We start from the raw sequence: 14,278 nt of genomic DNA, 5'->3' as shown, positions 1-14,278 counted from the left end.
GTTTACTTTGTTACACAGTAGTACTATACTCTACATATGCACTCCCCACAGAGCTGCAGGGAATCCACTGAGAATGCTGTGCACATTGAACACAGAGGTGTTGTCTGTTTAAAATCTCCTTCTTCCCCTGCAGAGTACCTGCACATCATTCTTACATGTACCCACACTTACATTGCCTAGGGCCTGATAGATGTTCTTTGTTCCGGTTTGTACCTTTTACAAGTACTCTTACCAAGGACTAGTTTTAGTCTAAAAGGAATAAATATAGTAGTCTACATATCCTTCTCACTTCAGTTGTCTTGTAAAATTCCTAAGCGTTGGCAGTTAAGAGACGGATTTCATGTTACATACTTTTAACCAACAAAATTGTAATATGCAAATTAGAGGAGTCGGAGTCGTGGAGTCAGAGTCGGTGGAATCCTAAACTGAGGAGTCGGAGGATTTTTGGACCGACTCCACAGCCCTGGCTATACTGTAACAATATTTGTAATCTGCTACACAAAAACGCTCCCAAAAACGCTAGGCATGTTTAGAAAACCTCTCTAAACATGCCTAGAATCGCTCTGAAACCTGCTTCAAAAACCTCTTGCATTTTGCAGATCTGCTAGAGGTTTTTGGTGTGCACTGGGCCTTTATATAACTGATGCGTTACACAATTGACCACTGTGGATCTAACCTCTGGCTCAAACCACTAAGGTTTGATTCACACCGTGCTCGTTGCATAACACGTTATAGTTGTGTGAAATGCAATGGACACTGCGCTTATAACATACGTTAATTCAAAGCCTGCATGCAAAAAAGCTAGAATAATGGGATCCCTTAAGACGCAGAGATGTAAACAGGCCCATAGAATTGTATGGGCAGTGAGCAGACATTTCAGAATGTTTCTGCAAAGCAACGGATATAATGTGAACGCACCCTAACATTTCATCTACTGAAAACCTAATAGCATATAGGAGGCTCAAGTCCCAGTTAGGCAGATAGCCACTTTGTCTTTTTTTTTTTCAAAAAAACGTTTATTACATTTTCTATTTTCAAAAGATACATTAAGGCTAGCAATATGGCCAAGTAGTATCGTAACAGTCAACGCAACATTGATCAGATGTCATACAATAACAGAGTGATAAACGTAAAATTGGTCAAATATACAATAAGAGGAATGATAACATAATCACAATGTAAACTAGGGGGTAGTGCATATTAGAGACTTTATAGGGATGTGACCCAGAGGACCATGTCCAGCTATCTGGGGCAAGTATATGAATGGGAGGGGGGTGATCCCAGCCAAAGGCTAGGAAAAACTGTGATCCCCAGCGCCCGTCGTCCAGCGATAGGTCGCTATGATAAGCTCAACTGAGGGGTTTAAGTGGAAGAGAAAGAATCAGAAGAAAGAATGTGAGGAAGAAGGAAAAAGAGAAAGAGAAGAGGAAAGAGAAAGAAAAAGAATTAGAGGGCCGTCCCGACTCATAGCCTCCTGATCAGAGAACTCTCCATGAGGGGGGTGTTCTAATTGAATCCAGGGGTCCCAAATCTTCTCAAATTTTTGATGAGTGTCCCTCAAAATACTGGTCAGCTTCTCATTGATCATGAAAGAGTTGATTCTAGATTTCACCTCACTAATGTTAACAGAGGGTTTTTTCCAGTTGCTAGCAATTGTCATTGTGGCTGCCGAGAGAACGAATGAAGCTAGTTTGTTCTGGGATAAAGTTAGCAGTTCTATTTTTTCATGCAATAGAGCTTGCCAAGGGTTTTTGGGGATAGTTACATGGAAGAGGGGTGAAAGTAGCCTGTAAACTTGACACCAGAATCTGGTGAGCCTGGGGCAGGTCCACCAAGTATGAAGCATATCTCTGTGTGACCTACAGCCACGAAAGCAGAAAGGGCTGGCAGAGGGAAACACCTTAGCTATTCTTGCCGGAACAAGATACCAGCGAGTCATAACCTTATATGCCACCTCTATGGTGTGTAGATTCGATGAGCAGCAGGAAATCCTACTCCATATATTAAGCCAGTCCTCTCGGTCTCTCGTGCCCGACAGATCGGATTCCCATCTGGTAATGTAAGCGTGGGTGAGTGGGTGTTCTTGACGGGTCAGGAAAGAGTAAATTGTGGAAATTAGCCCTTTGGAGTTAGAGCGGTGAAGGCATATATTCTAAAATGGGTGGGGTCAAAAGGGGGCTCCCTATTTTGGGTGAGGGACTGTACCCAGTGTCTTATTTGTAGGAATCGAAAGTATTCTCTCGGTGGGACCTGAAAGTTTTTTTGTAGGGCTGGCCAACGGTACACCCCTCTAGGGTTAATAAAATGCATAACTTTGGTGAGGCCGTTATCGACCCACCATCTGAAGGCTTCCGGATTCTCATACCCTGGGAGAAAAAGTGGGTTGTTAACCAGAGGTAGCAGGGGGGGGGGGGGGGAATAGAAGATGGGAAGAGTATCGGACTGAGTCCCAAACTTGGAGGCTATGAAGCATGGGGGGGGCTAAGGGTAGAGGGTCGCATCTTTGGAGGTACCCAAAGGAGGGTGCTCAGGAGCATAGGGGCACTATCTGGGATCTCGAGAAACACCCAGAGAGGGGTGTCACGAGTTTGAAACACCCGTGTTAGTTGAGTTATAGTTGCTGCTCGGTAAGAAGAGCTAATCTGGGCGACTCCCAGGCCACCGTCTAGTTTATGAGCGAAAAGGGTTAACTTATTAACTCTAGGATGCTTACGACCCCAAATGAAAGATTGTATTCTATGTTGGAAAGTGCGTAGGTAGTGAGGGGGCACTTTCACAGGGAGGGTCCGAAAATAGTAGAGAAGCTTAGGTAAGAACGTCATCTTGATTGAATTAATCTTTCCTAGCCAAGACTTACTTTGTCTTTTGAGTCACCGTTGAAAAAAAAGCAGAAAATAAAATTTCCTCCAGGTCAAACTACAATTAAAACATGGCAGATTTTATCCCGCTCTCATAAGATTTAACAAAAAAAAAAAAAAAAAAAAAATCATCATCACCACCACCACCACCCAAAGCATTCATAAAAATTAAGAATTTATAACCAAAATGTACATTTTCATAATTCAAAGCAGTACATCAATTTAGTGGATAGGAAAGTTTGGAGTCGCAAGCTGTATTGTTGCAGAGGGTGCCGAAATGCTGTGGAGGTGTGGGCTATGCTGCAATCCAAGAACAATGTAGATAGCTCAACACTACAAACCTATATTTGCAGCACCAGGGAGTCAACCAGTCACAACCCTCATCCACCACAGGGCAACTTCATCCTACAAATAGAAAAAAACTGGGTCTCCACCTGGTTTCTAAGGCAGATTGGCCTGTTTATTGAGATACCACAGTGCAGAGCACTATGCTGCAATCCATACTACATTTCCATGGCTGCTGAGCAGCATTGGTAGTAGGTGCTAAACCCAATACTTACACTAGATATCCTCAGTGACAACCTGGCCTATGCTTTGTATTTCAACTCCTTTTCCCTACTCCTTCAGCCATGTCCAGCGGAGTGTCTGTTGTCAGGAAAGGAGAAGAGCTGCCTGCACCCACAACTGTATTGAGCCTGGCATCCTATGACTGGCTGCCAGAAAGCAGGTTGTCCTACACTGAATGGCACATGGAAGACACAGGTAGCACTGACAGTGGTTGTGAGCAGCTCACTCCTCTTCTGCTAATGCACAGGCACAAGGGTATGAGGTGAGCTTACCTTATGCTGGACACAGACACACTGCTCTAAAATATAAGCAACAGCATAATAACCTTTAAAGATAAGCATTCATTTTTTACAGCTTACAGAACTCCTGCAGTGTGTCTACTTCCTGCTTTCATGGAAGCAGACAAAGGGTTAAAAAACATCTGGTTAATTTCTGTGCCGACATAGCTGATAGATCAAATTACACTTGTGATTACTTGGAGGCGGAATAAGGCTCAGTTCACATTAGCGTTTTTTTGCAGAACGTAACCGGAACATATACTGTACAAACGGAACGGATGTGAAAGGATCTAATATGAACTTATGGATCCATTCACATGCGCCCGTTGGTACGGATACGTTCCATATGCTCCGTTCCCCGGACCTAAAAAATGCTGCGAACGGAACTGGGCCAAAAAATGCTGCAGCATTGGGGCAATGGAAAACGGAACGTTTCTTCACACTATTGAAGAAAGTCCCAGCTGCTTACCGGTAGCCGTGTTTCGGCGAGTCCTCCAGGACGGCTGCTGCTGAGACATTGTATGTCTCCGGCGAAACTGGAAACACCTGAAATAAATTAAAAATGTAAATGACCTCTGAGCCCATAAAGGAACTCCTCCCTCCCCCTGACTTCAGTTCAAACCGAGTACCCATGCATATAAGCACAACATATACATTCACATAGATACATCATATAGGGTTGGGAACTCAGGCAGCCGTCCTGGAGGACTCGCCGAAACACGGCTACCGGTAAGCAGCTGGGACTTTCTCCCATCGTCCTCCAGGACGGCTGCTGCTGAGACCAGCGAGAAATGTTTACCTTAGGGAGGGATGATGGCCTGTAAGACTTTGCGTCCAAAGCTTTGATCCTGGCTTGACAGCAGCTCCACGCGATAGTGCTTGATGAACGTGGTATGTGAAGACCAGGTTGCCGCCCTGCAGATCTGTTCTAGAGTTGCCCCTGACCTTTCTGCCCATGACGCTGCCAAAGACCTTGTAGAGTGAGCCGTTATTCTGGAAGGGGCTCTGATATCTGAAAATTTGTAAGCTAATGAAATAACTTCTTTCACCCATCTAGAAATGGTGCCCTTTGATGCCTGTAAGCCCCTACCTGTTCCTGCATAAGAGACTAACAAATGACTTGACCTCCTCCACTCCGCTGTTCGTTGGAGGTATATTAAGATCGCTCTCCTAACGTCTAGAGTGCTCCACTTTCTTTCTCGGTCATTAGTAGGACTTGTAGAAAAGGAAGGCAGAATTATTTCTTGCGATCTATGGAAAGCCGAAGCCACCTTGGGTAAGTATGCTGGATCTGGCCTAAAAACTATCCTGTCAGGATGCACTACCATGTATGGATCTTTGATAGATAAGGCTTGGATGTCACCTATCCTCCTAGCTGTCGTGATTGCCACCAAAAAAGCCACTTTAATTGATAAAAATTTTAATGGTACCTCTGTCAAAGGCTCAAATCTTTCCGAAGTCAGGAAATCAAGAACCAGTGACAAATCCCAAGGTGGGACTAATTTCTCAGGGAGAGGCTGAGACCTAGCTACTGAGGAAAGAAAATTCTTAACGAAATTGTTTCTTGACAACTGTCTATTAAGAAAAACTGACAACGCAGACACTTGGACTCTTAGGGAACTAACCGCTAACCCCAGATCCACTCCACTCTGCAGAAACTCCAAAATAAACTTTAAGTCATTCGTTCTGACCCCATTTTTTTCCTTCCAAAGTAAAAAAGCTCTCCAAATTTTCTCGTATTTTTTTCTCGTTGTAAGCTTCCTACATTTAACTAACGTGGAAACAACCCTCTTCGAAAATCCCCACCCCTCTAGGATGCTTTCTTCAGAATCCAGGCCGTGAGGTTCAGCATTTGAGGATTGGGATGTAGTTGGCTCCCCTGGAATAACAGGTCCCCCCTGCTGCCTAAATGCCAAGGACCCCTGATAGCTAGCTGCTGAATCCGTGGGAACCAGGACCTCCTGGGCCACCATGGACCTATGAATATCACCCTGCAATCCGATAATTCTATCTTCCTCAGCACCCTGGGAATTAGATAAAATGGGGGAAATGCATAAAGGAGGCCCGTAGGCCAATCTACCATCAGGGCATCTAATCGATTTTCCGGAACTGTGGGGTGCAGGGAACAAAAGTCCTTTACTTTCGCATTTTGAGGGGTCGCAAATAAATCTATTATCGGACTCCCCCATTCCTGTACTATCTGTAAAAAGACTTCTTGATTGAGCTGCCACTCTGCCTCCATAGTCATGCCTCTGCTCAGTGAATCTGCCCACCTGTTTTTGATCCCCTGAATGTGGACTGCTGCCAGAGATATGAGGTTCGATTCTGCCCAGGACATTATTTGTAACGAGAGTTCCCGTAAATTTTCCACTCTGGTACCCCCCTGTTTCCTCAGGTAAGATACCGTCACTATGTTGTCTGAGTAAATCAGGACTTCCTTTCCTACTACTTGCTCCTGGAGACGTAACAGACCCAGTTTCACTGCCATCAGCTCCTTGAAATTGGAAGAACTGTCCCTTATTTCATGACTCCAATAACCCTGGACCTGAAAGGTTGAGCAATGAGCTCCCCAACCTGTTAGACTGGCATCCGTATACACTTTGATTGGGGCCGTCTGAAACCAACGTCTCCCCTGAGACAGATGCTCTCGGCGAGTCCACCACTGGAGAGACGTTCGCACCTGGTCTGGTAGCTGTACCAGACTGTCTAAAGACTCTTGATTTCTGTCCCAAAAAGACAGAAACCATGCCTGAGTGACTCTCGAATGAGCCTGGGCCCACTCTACTGCTGGGAAGGTCGAGGACATCTGTCCTAGTAAAGACATTACGACTCGTAATGACACACTCTCTTCCCCTGTGAACATTTGCACCCTCTGTACTAACTTGGCGATCTTGTCTTCGGGCAGGAGCACCTTCTGAGTCTCTGTGTTCCATAACAATCCCAGAAATACTAGCGTTTGGGTTGGAATCAAATTGGACTTTTCTTTGCTTATGATCCAGCCTAGATTTTTTAAGCATTGTATTGAAAAATCTAGCTGCTTCTTTAAAATTTCCTCTGTTTCTGCAAGAAACAGGAAATCGTCCAAGTAGGGTAGAACCCTTACATTGTGGAGATGTAGGAAAGCACTTACCTCTGCAATCACTTTTGTGAAGATTCTCGGGGCGGATGTAATCCCGAACGGCAAAGCACGATACTGATAATGGCAAATTGACTCTCCGATCTGTACTGCAAATCTGAGGTATTTGAGGCACGACGGGTGTATTGGAATATGAAGATATGCATCCTCTAAATCCAACGTCGCCAAAAACGCATACGGAATCATTGAATTTCTGACAGAGGCAATGCTTTCCATGCGGAATTTCTTCTCCACAATGTAAGGGTTCAACATTTTTAGGTTCAGAATCATCCTGAACTTCCCCGAGGGTTTGAGAACAAGGAACACCTTTGAATAAAACCCCTGAAAATGTTCCTGGAGAGGCACTCTTTCGATTACTTTTTTCTCTAGTAATGAGATTACTGAATCCCTTAGAGCTTGCGCTTTCCGAGGGTCCCTTGGGACTCCTGTTACTAATTTGCTGCGAGGGGGAACTGAACTGAACTCGATTCTGTAGCCTGACTGAATCAAATCCAAAATGAACGGACTTTTGGTTATCTTCTTCCAAGCCGGGAGAAAGAAACTCAGCCTCCCCCCCACAGCTTGATAGTCACTTTGACTGTTTATTGGGAGGGTTCTGGGGTCTGTTAAACAGAAATGAACCTCTTCCCCTACTTGCATTATATGTCCATCTTTTGGACTGAAAACCTCCCCTTGTTGTGGCTTCCGCCCGTGACTGGGATCTTTTATTGACAAAGGGTTTTTTCGGAATTTTTTTCCCTCTATCCGGAAACTTTTTATTCCTATCTGAGGATCTTTCTAAAACTGAATCAAGGTCCTTCCCAAACAACAATTCGCCCTGGAACTCCATAGAACACAAGTTATGTTTTGAAGCTGAATCTCCTTACCAGGCGTTTAACCAAACTGCTCGTCTGGAGGAGTTGACAAGCGCTGCTGCTTTTGCTGAGGCCCTTACGTTTTCTGAGGCTGCGTCCGCCAGGAACGCAACCGACTTGGAGATGACTGGCAAGGACTCGAGAATCTTCTCATGCGGAGTTCCCGCAATTAGATGATTCTGCAACCCCTCTATCCATCTTACCAAATTCCTTGCCAAGCAGATTGAAGCAATTGCTGGCTTGAAGGAAAAGGATACTGCGTCCCACGCGCGTTTTAACAATGCGTCCGCCTTTCTATCCATGGGATCTTTTAGAGATCCAGCATCCTCAAAGGATAAATCAGAGTTTTTAGAATACTGCGCCAAAGCAGCATCCAATTTCGGACATTTAGTCCAAGGAGACTCCTCTTCCTCCTTAAAGGGGAATCTCCTTTTAAAAGACCTCGGAACAAAAAACCTTTTCTCCGGATCCTTCCACTGGGATCTTATGAGTTCTTTGATTGAATCGTGTATGGGAAAGACCTTCATTGTCTGTACAATTAACCCCTTGTAAATGTCATCTCTAACAGATGTGGTCGGCAAATCTGACTTTAATTGTTCCGAGTCATAAACCGCCTTTAATAATTCATTTGTGTCCTCTGCTGAGAACAAATAACGGGACGATGTTAAAGATTTCGATTTTTCTGAAGTATCTGAATACACTGCCCCTTCCTCCCCTGAATCATCCGACACCTGAATGCGAGGCTCCTGCGTTATTGAAGGCTGCCCAGCTAGTCCTACCTCCTGCCCCGTTTCTGAGGTGGCTGGTGAGGACCGGGAACCCTGCCCCAAACTCTGGCTCTGATCCTGATTAACAGACAAGGCAGATCTGAAGGCAGTAAATGTGTTAGAAATTTCTTCCTTAACTGTATTCATTAAGTCTAATAAAGCTTTTGCTGCCTGGGGTCCCTCCCCCCCAGGACCCGGAGGCTGCTTAGATTCTAAATAACAATCTCTACATATATTCTTAGTAGCTCCATCTTGTAACCTGCATTACACACTCTGCATCTAATCTTTTGTTTTGCAGCCGCTTTCTGTGGAGAAAACACAAAGACACAAACAGCGCTTTTTAGAGAACTGACAGTTTCTGGAAGAATGGGGAGAAGATAGGAAGCTAATCTTCCTTACATACCCGCGGACTTGCGCTCTTTTCACTTGGAATGGCCGCCGGGGTATTCTCCTCTGCACTGTTGGAGGTCTGCACCCTCTCCATTGTGCAGCAGAACGGCGTCTCTCGTGCGCTGAAGTGCGGCTTGTATAGCCGCATTTCCTGGTTTTAGGCGCCGCCCCCTGCCCTCCACCAGTTCCGGAAGTGGAAATGACGCCCTGCTCTCAGTCTCGCAGCGCGAGACTTGCTCCGGCCAGATCCACCCCCGGCTGCACGCTCCCCGGACGCTAGAGAAGGCGGCCATGGCGGCTTCTCCTACCTCAGAGCCACAGGAAACAAGGTAACCTACCCCAGCATTTCCTGACAAGATCGGAACATCCCGTTACCGACCCCAACCGCCATGAGGCAACCTACCTATCTAAAATACAGGTGCCCCAGGCCAAATCCTGTATTAGATCAAAATAACAAACTCCCTATCTATCCAGGTGTCCAGCCCGCATGGGAAACAACAAAAAACTGAAGTCAGGGGGAGGGAGGAGTTCCTTTATGGGCTCAGAGGTCATTTACATTTTTAATTTATTTCAGGTGTTTCCAGTTTCGCCGGAGACATACAATGTCTCAGCAGCAGCCGTCCTGGAGGACGATGGGAGAAACTGACCTTTCCACGGGGGATTGGGGGGGGGGGGGGGGGGGGGGATGTGAGGACGCAAACCTGAGTGGCGGGAGGGTGAGGAAGGGTAAAATACATACCTAATGCTCTTTTGAAGCCGGTGGTAGAGGCTTTTGTCTTCGTGTGACTAATCACATGACGCGCTGTGTAGTCACAGCGGAAGAGAAAGCCTCTGCCGCCGGCTTCAAGAGTATTAGGTATGTATTTAACGGCAAACTGATCTGATCCATCGTTAATCAGATCAGTTTTCACTTTCCATTTAGCAGTGTGCACAGAGACATCCGGATCCGGTGAAGCGGAGACCGGATCTGCTCTCCTGATCAGTTTGGCTAAAAAATGCTAATGTGAACCGGGCCTTAGACAGGCTCTTCTCTTTAAAAACGAAAACAAAACACATGGTGCATTTCTCTGTTTTCCTTGTATCCTGTGGAAGAGTTCAGGTCCACTTTAACTTCAAATCAAGCTTGTGCTCCTTTTGTCACACCACATAGCATTTTTTTAAAAGCTCATACTGCATTTTTCAAGAAAATTCAGGCATTTTAATATTTTAAAGTATATTATGTGTAGTAAATTAAACTGCTAACAAAAATAGGCATGGACGCACACAAAAAATAAAATGGCCAAACACTTCCGGGATCTACTATGAAAAAAATAAAAATAAACCGAACCGCAGTGTTGCATCTTCCTGGCAGTGCAAACCTATGGGCTGTTGATCTACTGTTGCTCCTGTCCCAGCCTAGATCAACCCAGATCTTCTGTTCGGTCCAACTAATCCTTTAGACATTTTGGAGAAATAGACTACCAGCAGATTTGAAAAATAATTAAATCTGCTGGGAATTAAACAGGAAACTCAACAAGTGTATGGACACCTTAAATGAAAGAAGTCTCAGGTTTAAAAAAAAAAAAACAAAAACAAAAAAAAACACTTGGGGCTTCCTTTAGCTACCATAAGGCAGCTTGGTCCCTCGCCATCTCACCGGGTGGCTGCTATCCCCTGCTGACACCCCAATAGCCTGTCGCGAGTCACGCGTCATCATGTATAAGCAGCCAGGCCGCCCATGTTACCCCATGTCCAGGAGCATTCGAAATCTGTGCATTAACTACTTTGCAGGCGCACTACGCTCCTGGCGATGGGAGCGCATCAGAGGTGCGTGCAGCCGGGCTGAGCAAGAGCAACTACTGGTAAGTGTGACTCGGCCAGGCTATCGGGCCTTTCAGCAGGGGACAGGAGCTGTGGCAGACAGTATGACAACAGGATATTATATCACCGTAAATGTTCACTGAAAAAGGCGGCTACCTGGGCCTCACAACAGTAGCATCAACTTAATGTGCCCCAGAAGTGACTATTTTTGATATATTATTTTTATTACAATTTTCAAGAATGTTACATGCAAATAAAGAAAAGCAGAATATAAAACATGCTTAGTGTAAATTTTGACTCCTAGCTTGCGTGAAGGGACTTTAAAAATACTGAAGTAAAAAATTGCTTTGTGCATAGGATTTACTATACTGAGGTTCAGGCTATCCCTCTCTCATTCTTCATTAGTATAGTGCTATTATCTCATTTGTCATGCAGTCACCTGGAATTCAAGCCGGAAGCAGAGTCACGCTTCTTAGGGCCTGTACACACTGCTGTGCTTGCGATGCGCTTTTCAAATCGCATGCACTTTTTAATCGCAAGGTCTTTTAAAAAAATAATGAAAATCGCGAAGACCTGTACACACTGGCACAATGCGCTTTTCCTATTCTCATGAAGGCTTGCGATTTAAAAATCGCATGCGATTTTAAAAGCGCATGCGATTTTAAAAGCGCAGCAGTGTGTACAGGCCCTTACATGTGAGCATATACACACACACACACACATGCTCACACCCATGTGAGCATATGGACTACCAAGTGAAAGATGGGTAGAGACGTGAAGACTATGCTTTGCTTCTGGGTCATGCTCCAGACAGCTGCACAACTTTCAAGTTCACCTGGTTGGAGTTTGACAGCTGAGATTATTATTGCACTACAGGAATGAGAAGGTGGAGAAGGACTACCCTGAGCAAGTACACTCCCCCCAGTGCATATGACTTAAAGTCACTCCAGGTACACTTCGAGCCATGAGTACATTTTAGGGCAGTGGTGGCAAACCTGTGGCACTCCAAGCCCTCTCTGTGGGCATGCGCGCTGCTGACTGCTACATTGTATTCCCCCTTACTCGCTGTCCCCCTCCTGGCAATTAACTTCAAGTTCCAGCCTAAATTGTTAATTTCTGCATTTTAAAGGTAGAGTGGCATTTTAATGTGCGAGTTAGTTTTTTTTTCTTTAAGGGAATCTGAGATGACCAAAATGGGGGTGTTTATACTTACCTGGGGCTTCCTCCAGCCCCATGAGGATTGTGGGCTCCCTCGCTGTTCTGTTGTCCCAGGATCGCCTCCGGTATCTTCAGTTGTGGTGCCTGTGCACCCCCATAGCACTCTTGCAGCTGGGATCATTTTGCACCTGCGCAGAAGTACTACAGCGGCAAACGTGGCCAGGCTGCGCAGAATGCCACAACTGGCCCCCGACAGTAGAAGATACCAGAGGTGTTCCTAGGACAACAGAGCAGCTGGGGAGGAGGGCAAGAGGGGACTGTCAGTCCTCATGGGGCTGCAGGAAGCCCCAGGTAAGTATAAATTAGGCACAGTGTACTGTCTCAGGTACATTTGCTATAAGGTTCACCATCACTGGTTTTTAGGGTATGACAAACTGTGAAATGTAATCACAGGCAGGAGTCTGCTTTTGGTACAGTATTTTTGTGAAAACCTCTGCCCCTGTTCCTCATCAGACTACCCCCTGTTTATTGTATAACAAAAAGAAAAAGAAGGGGTGGCCCAGGCAACATGAATTAAAAGGTTAACAGGGGGGGGTTCTTAATTTTTGACAGGCAGTGTACATTATTGCATAAAATGCACGTGTGATAAATATATAGTAGAGGAGGTGCTGTACATTTTCCCAAGAAAGCTATAGAATGGCAAGCTTCAATGCAAGAAAAGCACAGTATACGATTACTATAAAACGTTGCTGTCATTCAGTTCACAGCATCAGCCGGTGACTCTGGTGTGCATTGGGTTGGTATACATAGGAAAAGGCAGTTACCACGTCCAGTCAGCTTTCTGACCTACAGCACGACTTACCCGCCGCCGGGGTGCGCAGACAGAGTGACGGGGGTCCTGGCATTCTCCCTGACAGGACAACATGCTGAAGCCTTCGGCAGCTCCGATAGGATGCCTGCAGACAGCGTAGGGAAACCAAGGGCGCAATGGGAGTCGCCATGTCTCAACAAACAAATCCAAATAACTTTATTCAGCGCGCAGAGGCAAGCAGCACGTGATAACCGCCGCTGACAAGAGAGCAGAGCGGAGAGACGAGCGAGGCTGACTGCTCTGGGGAAATAAAAGGGCACAGAACGTTCAGCATTGTATTTAATGGTCCACATTCACGTGACCGAAATCAACTCCACCCTATACATTTACTTTAGTTTTGAATACAGTGAAAAAAGAGCTACAACACTTTTGGTTCTAATGCTGTAAGTGTGGGTGGAGGAAGAAATACTGTAATCTGCTGTAGAGACATAGGGCCCTATTGAAAAAGATAGCTTGATTGCAAGATAAGTGCCATTATTTCTGCCAAAATATAGCAAATATCTATCTATCTCTCTACTTATAACAGGTTTATGAAAGTTAGTATTGTGAAAAACAATTTCACCTGGAACTTTTATGTTCTTCTATAGCTGCACACACTCAGGTGCACTTTGTCAGAAACATCACACTCCAATTCACTTTAGGCACCAGTACCCTTAATACCAATTTCTAGCGAAAAATCGTTCGAGCGATCAGAAATTCTGATCGGATTGGTTGTAAATAATCTCCATTGGTGGAAACAATCGATTATGAACGAGTGAAAAATATGTCGCCCGAATGAATTTTCGTCGAACGAAAATTTGGATTTTCTTGGTGGTCGTGATAGATAGGAAGCAATAATTGGTTAGTTGATGGTGTAGTGAACGATTTTTCGTCCGATCAGAATTTCTGATCGCTCGAACGATTTTTCGCTAGAAATTGGACCGTTAGTGGCCAGCTTTAGGGTGCATACACACATCAGACCATAGTCTTTGGAAAGTGAAAGATCACAGACCAATCTTACCCCCTTCCATGGGCTCTATTCAGAGCAGGGACAAGGTCCTCCAGCACCCAAGGCTGAGACACCAAAGTGCGCCCCTCCATCCCTCCCACCCCAGCCGTCACACACTGATTGCTATTAGACTAAAGGTGCGTACACACATGCGACTATAGTCGTTTGTAACGATCGTTCCCCGATCTTTACCAACGACGATCGTTACAAAAAACGAACCACCGACTATTAAGGCAAACGACGAACGAGCCAAATCGCTACAAAAGAAAGTTCTGTCTCGGCGGATTTTAACCAACGACGATCGTTTGCAAAAGTAGTACATCGTTGGAAACGATCGTTCGTACTAGGCTTGACATGCGCATTTCACTATTTCTCCATGAAACTTCTCATTTTTATGCGCAGGCGCAATAGTTGCTTTCTGTGATGTAACGTTCGTTCTAACGATCAGATCGTTACACACATTTTAAAACTACCTTTACTTAGGTCGTTCTTTCATCAATTAAAAGTTCGTTCGTCGTTCTTAACGAACGATCGTTGTCGCATGTGTGTACGTAGCATAAGAGGGCCACAGGGCCCACAACCTCCCCAACACCTTAATATCTAGTTATCTG

General features: G+C 45.2%; 1 protein-coding gene across 2 annotated transcripts in view; it reads right to left on the bottom strand.

The window, feature by feature from the left end:
- The window catches only part of AFG1L (AFG1 like ATPase), a 204,436-nt gene extending 191,521 nt beyond the window's left edge, over positions 1 to 12,915 (bottom strand). For both annotated transcript variants that reach the window (XM_068231263.1, XM_068231262.1), the window contains exon 1: positions 12,671 to 12,915. In XM_068231263.1, the coding sequence (XP_068087364.1) occupies positions 12,671 to 12,809 (139 nt within the window). In that variant the 5' untranslated portion in view covers positions 12,810 to 12,915. The remainder of the gene's footprint in view (positions 1 to 12,670) is intronic.
- Positions 12,916 to 14,278: the final 1,363 nt, after the last annotated feature.

The sequence above is a fragment of the Hyperolius riggenbachi genome, chromosome 4 (assembly GCF_040937935.1).
Source record: "Hyperolius riggenbachi isolate aHypRig1 chromosome 4, aHypRig1.pri, whole genome shotgun sequence".
Taxonomy (NCBI): Eukaryota; Metazoa; Chordata; class Amphibia; order Anura; family Hyperoliidae; genus Hyperolius; species Hyperolius riggenbachi.
Note: the sequence above shows the minus strand (reverse complement) of the source record. Positions and strands in the feature narration are given on the sequence as shown.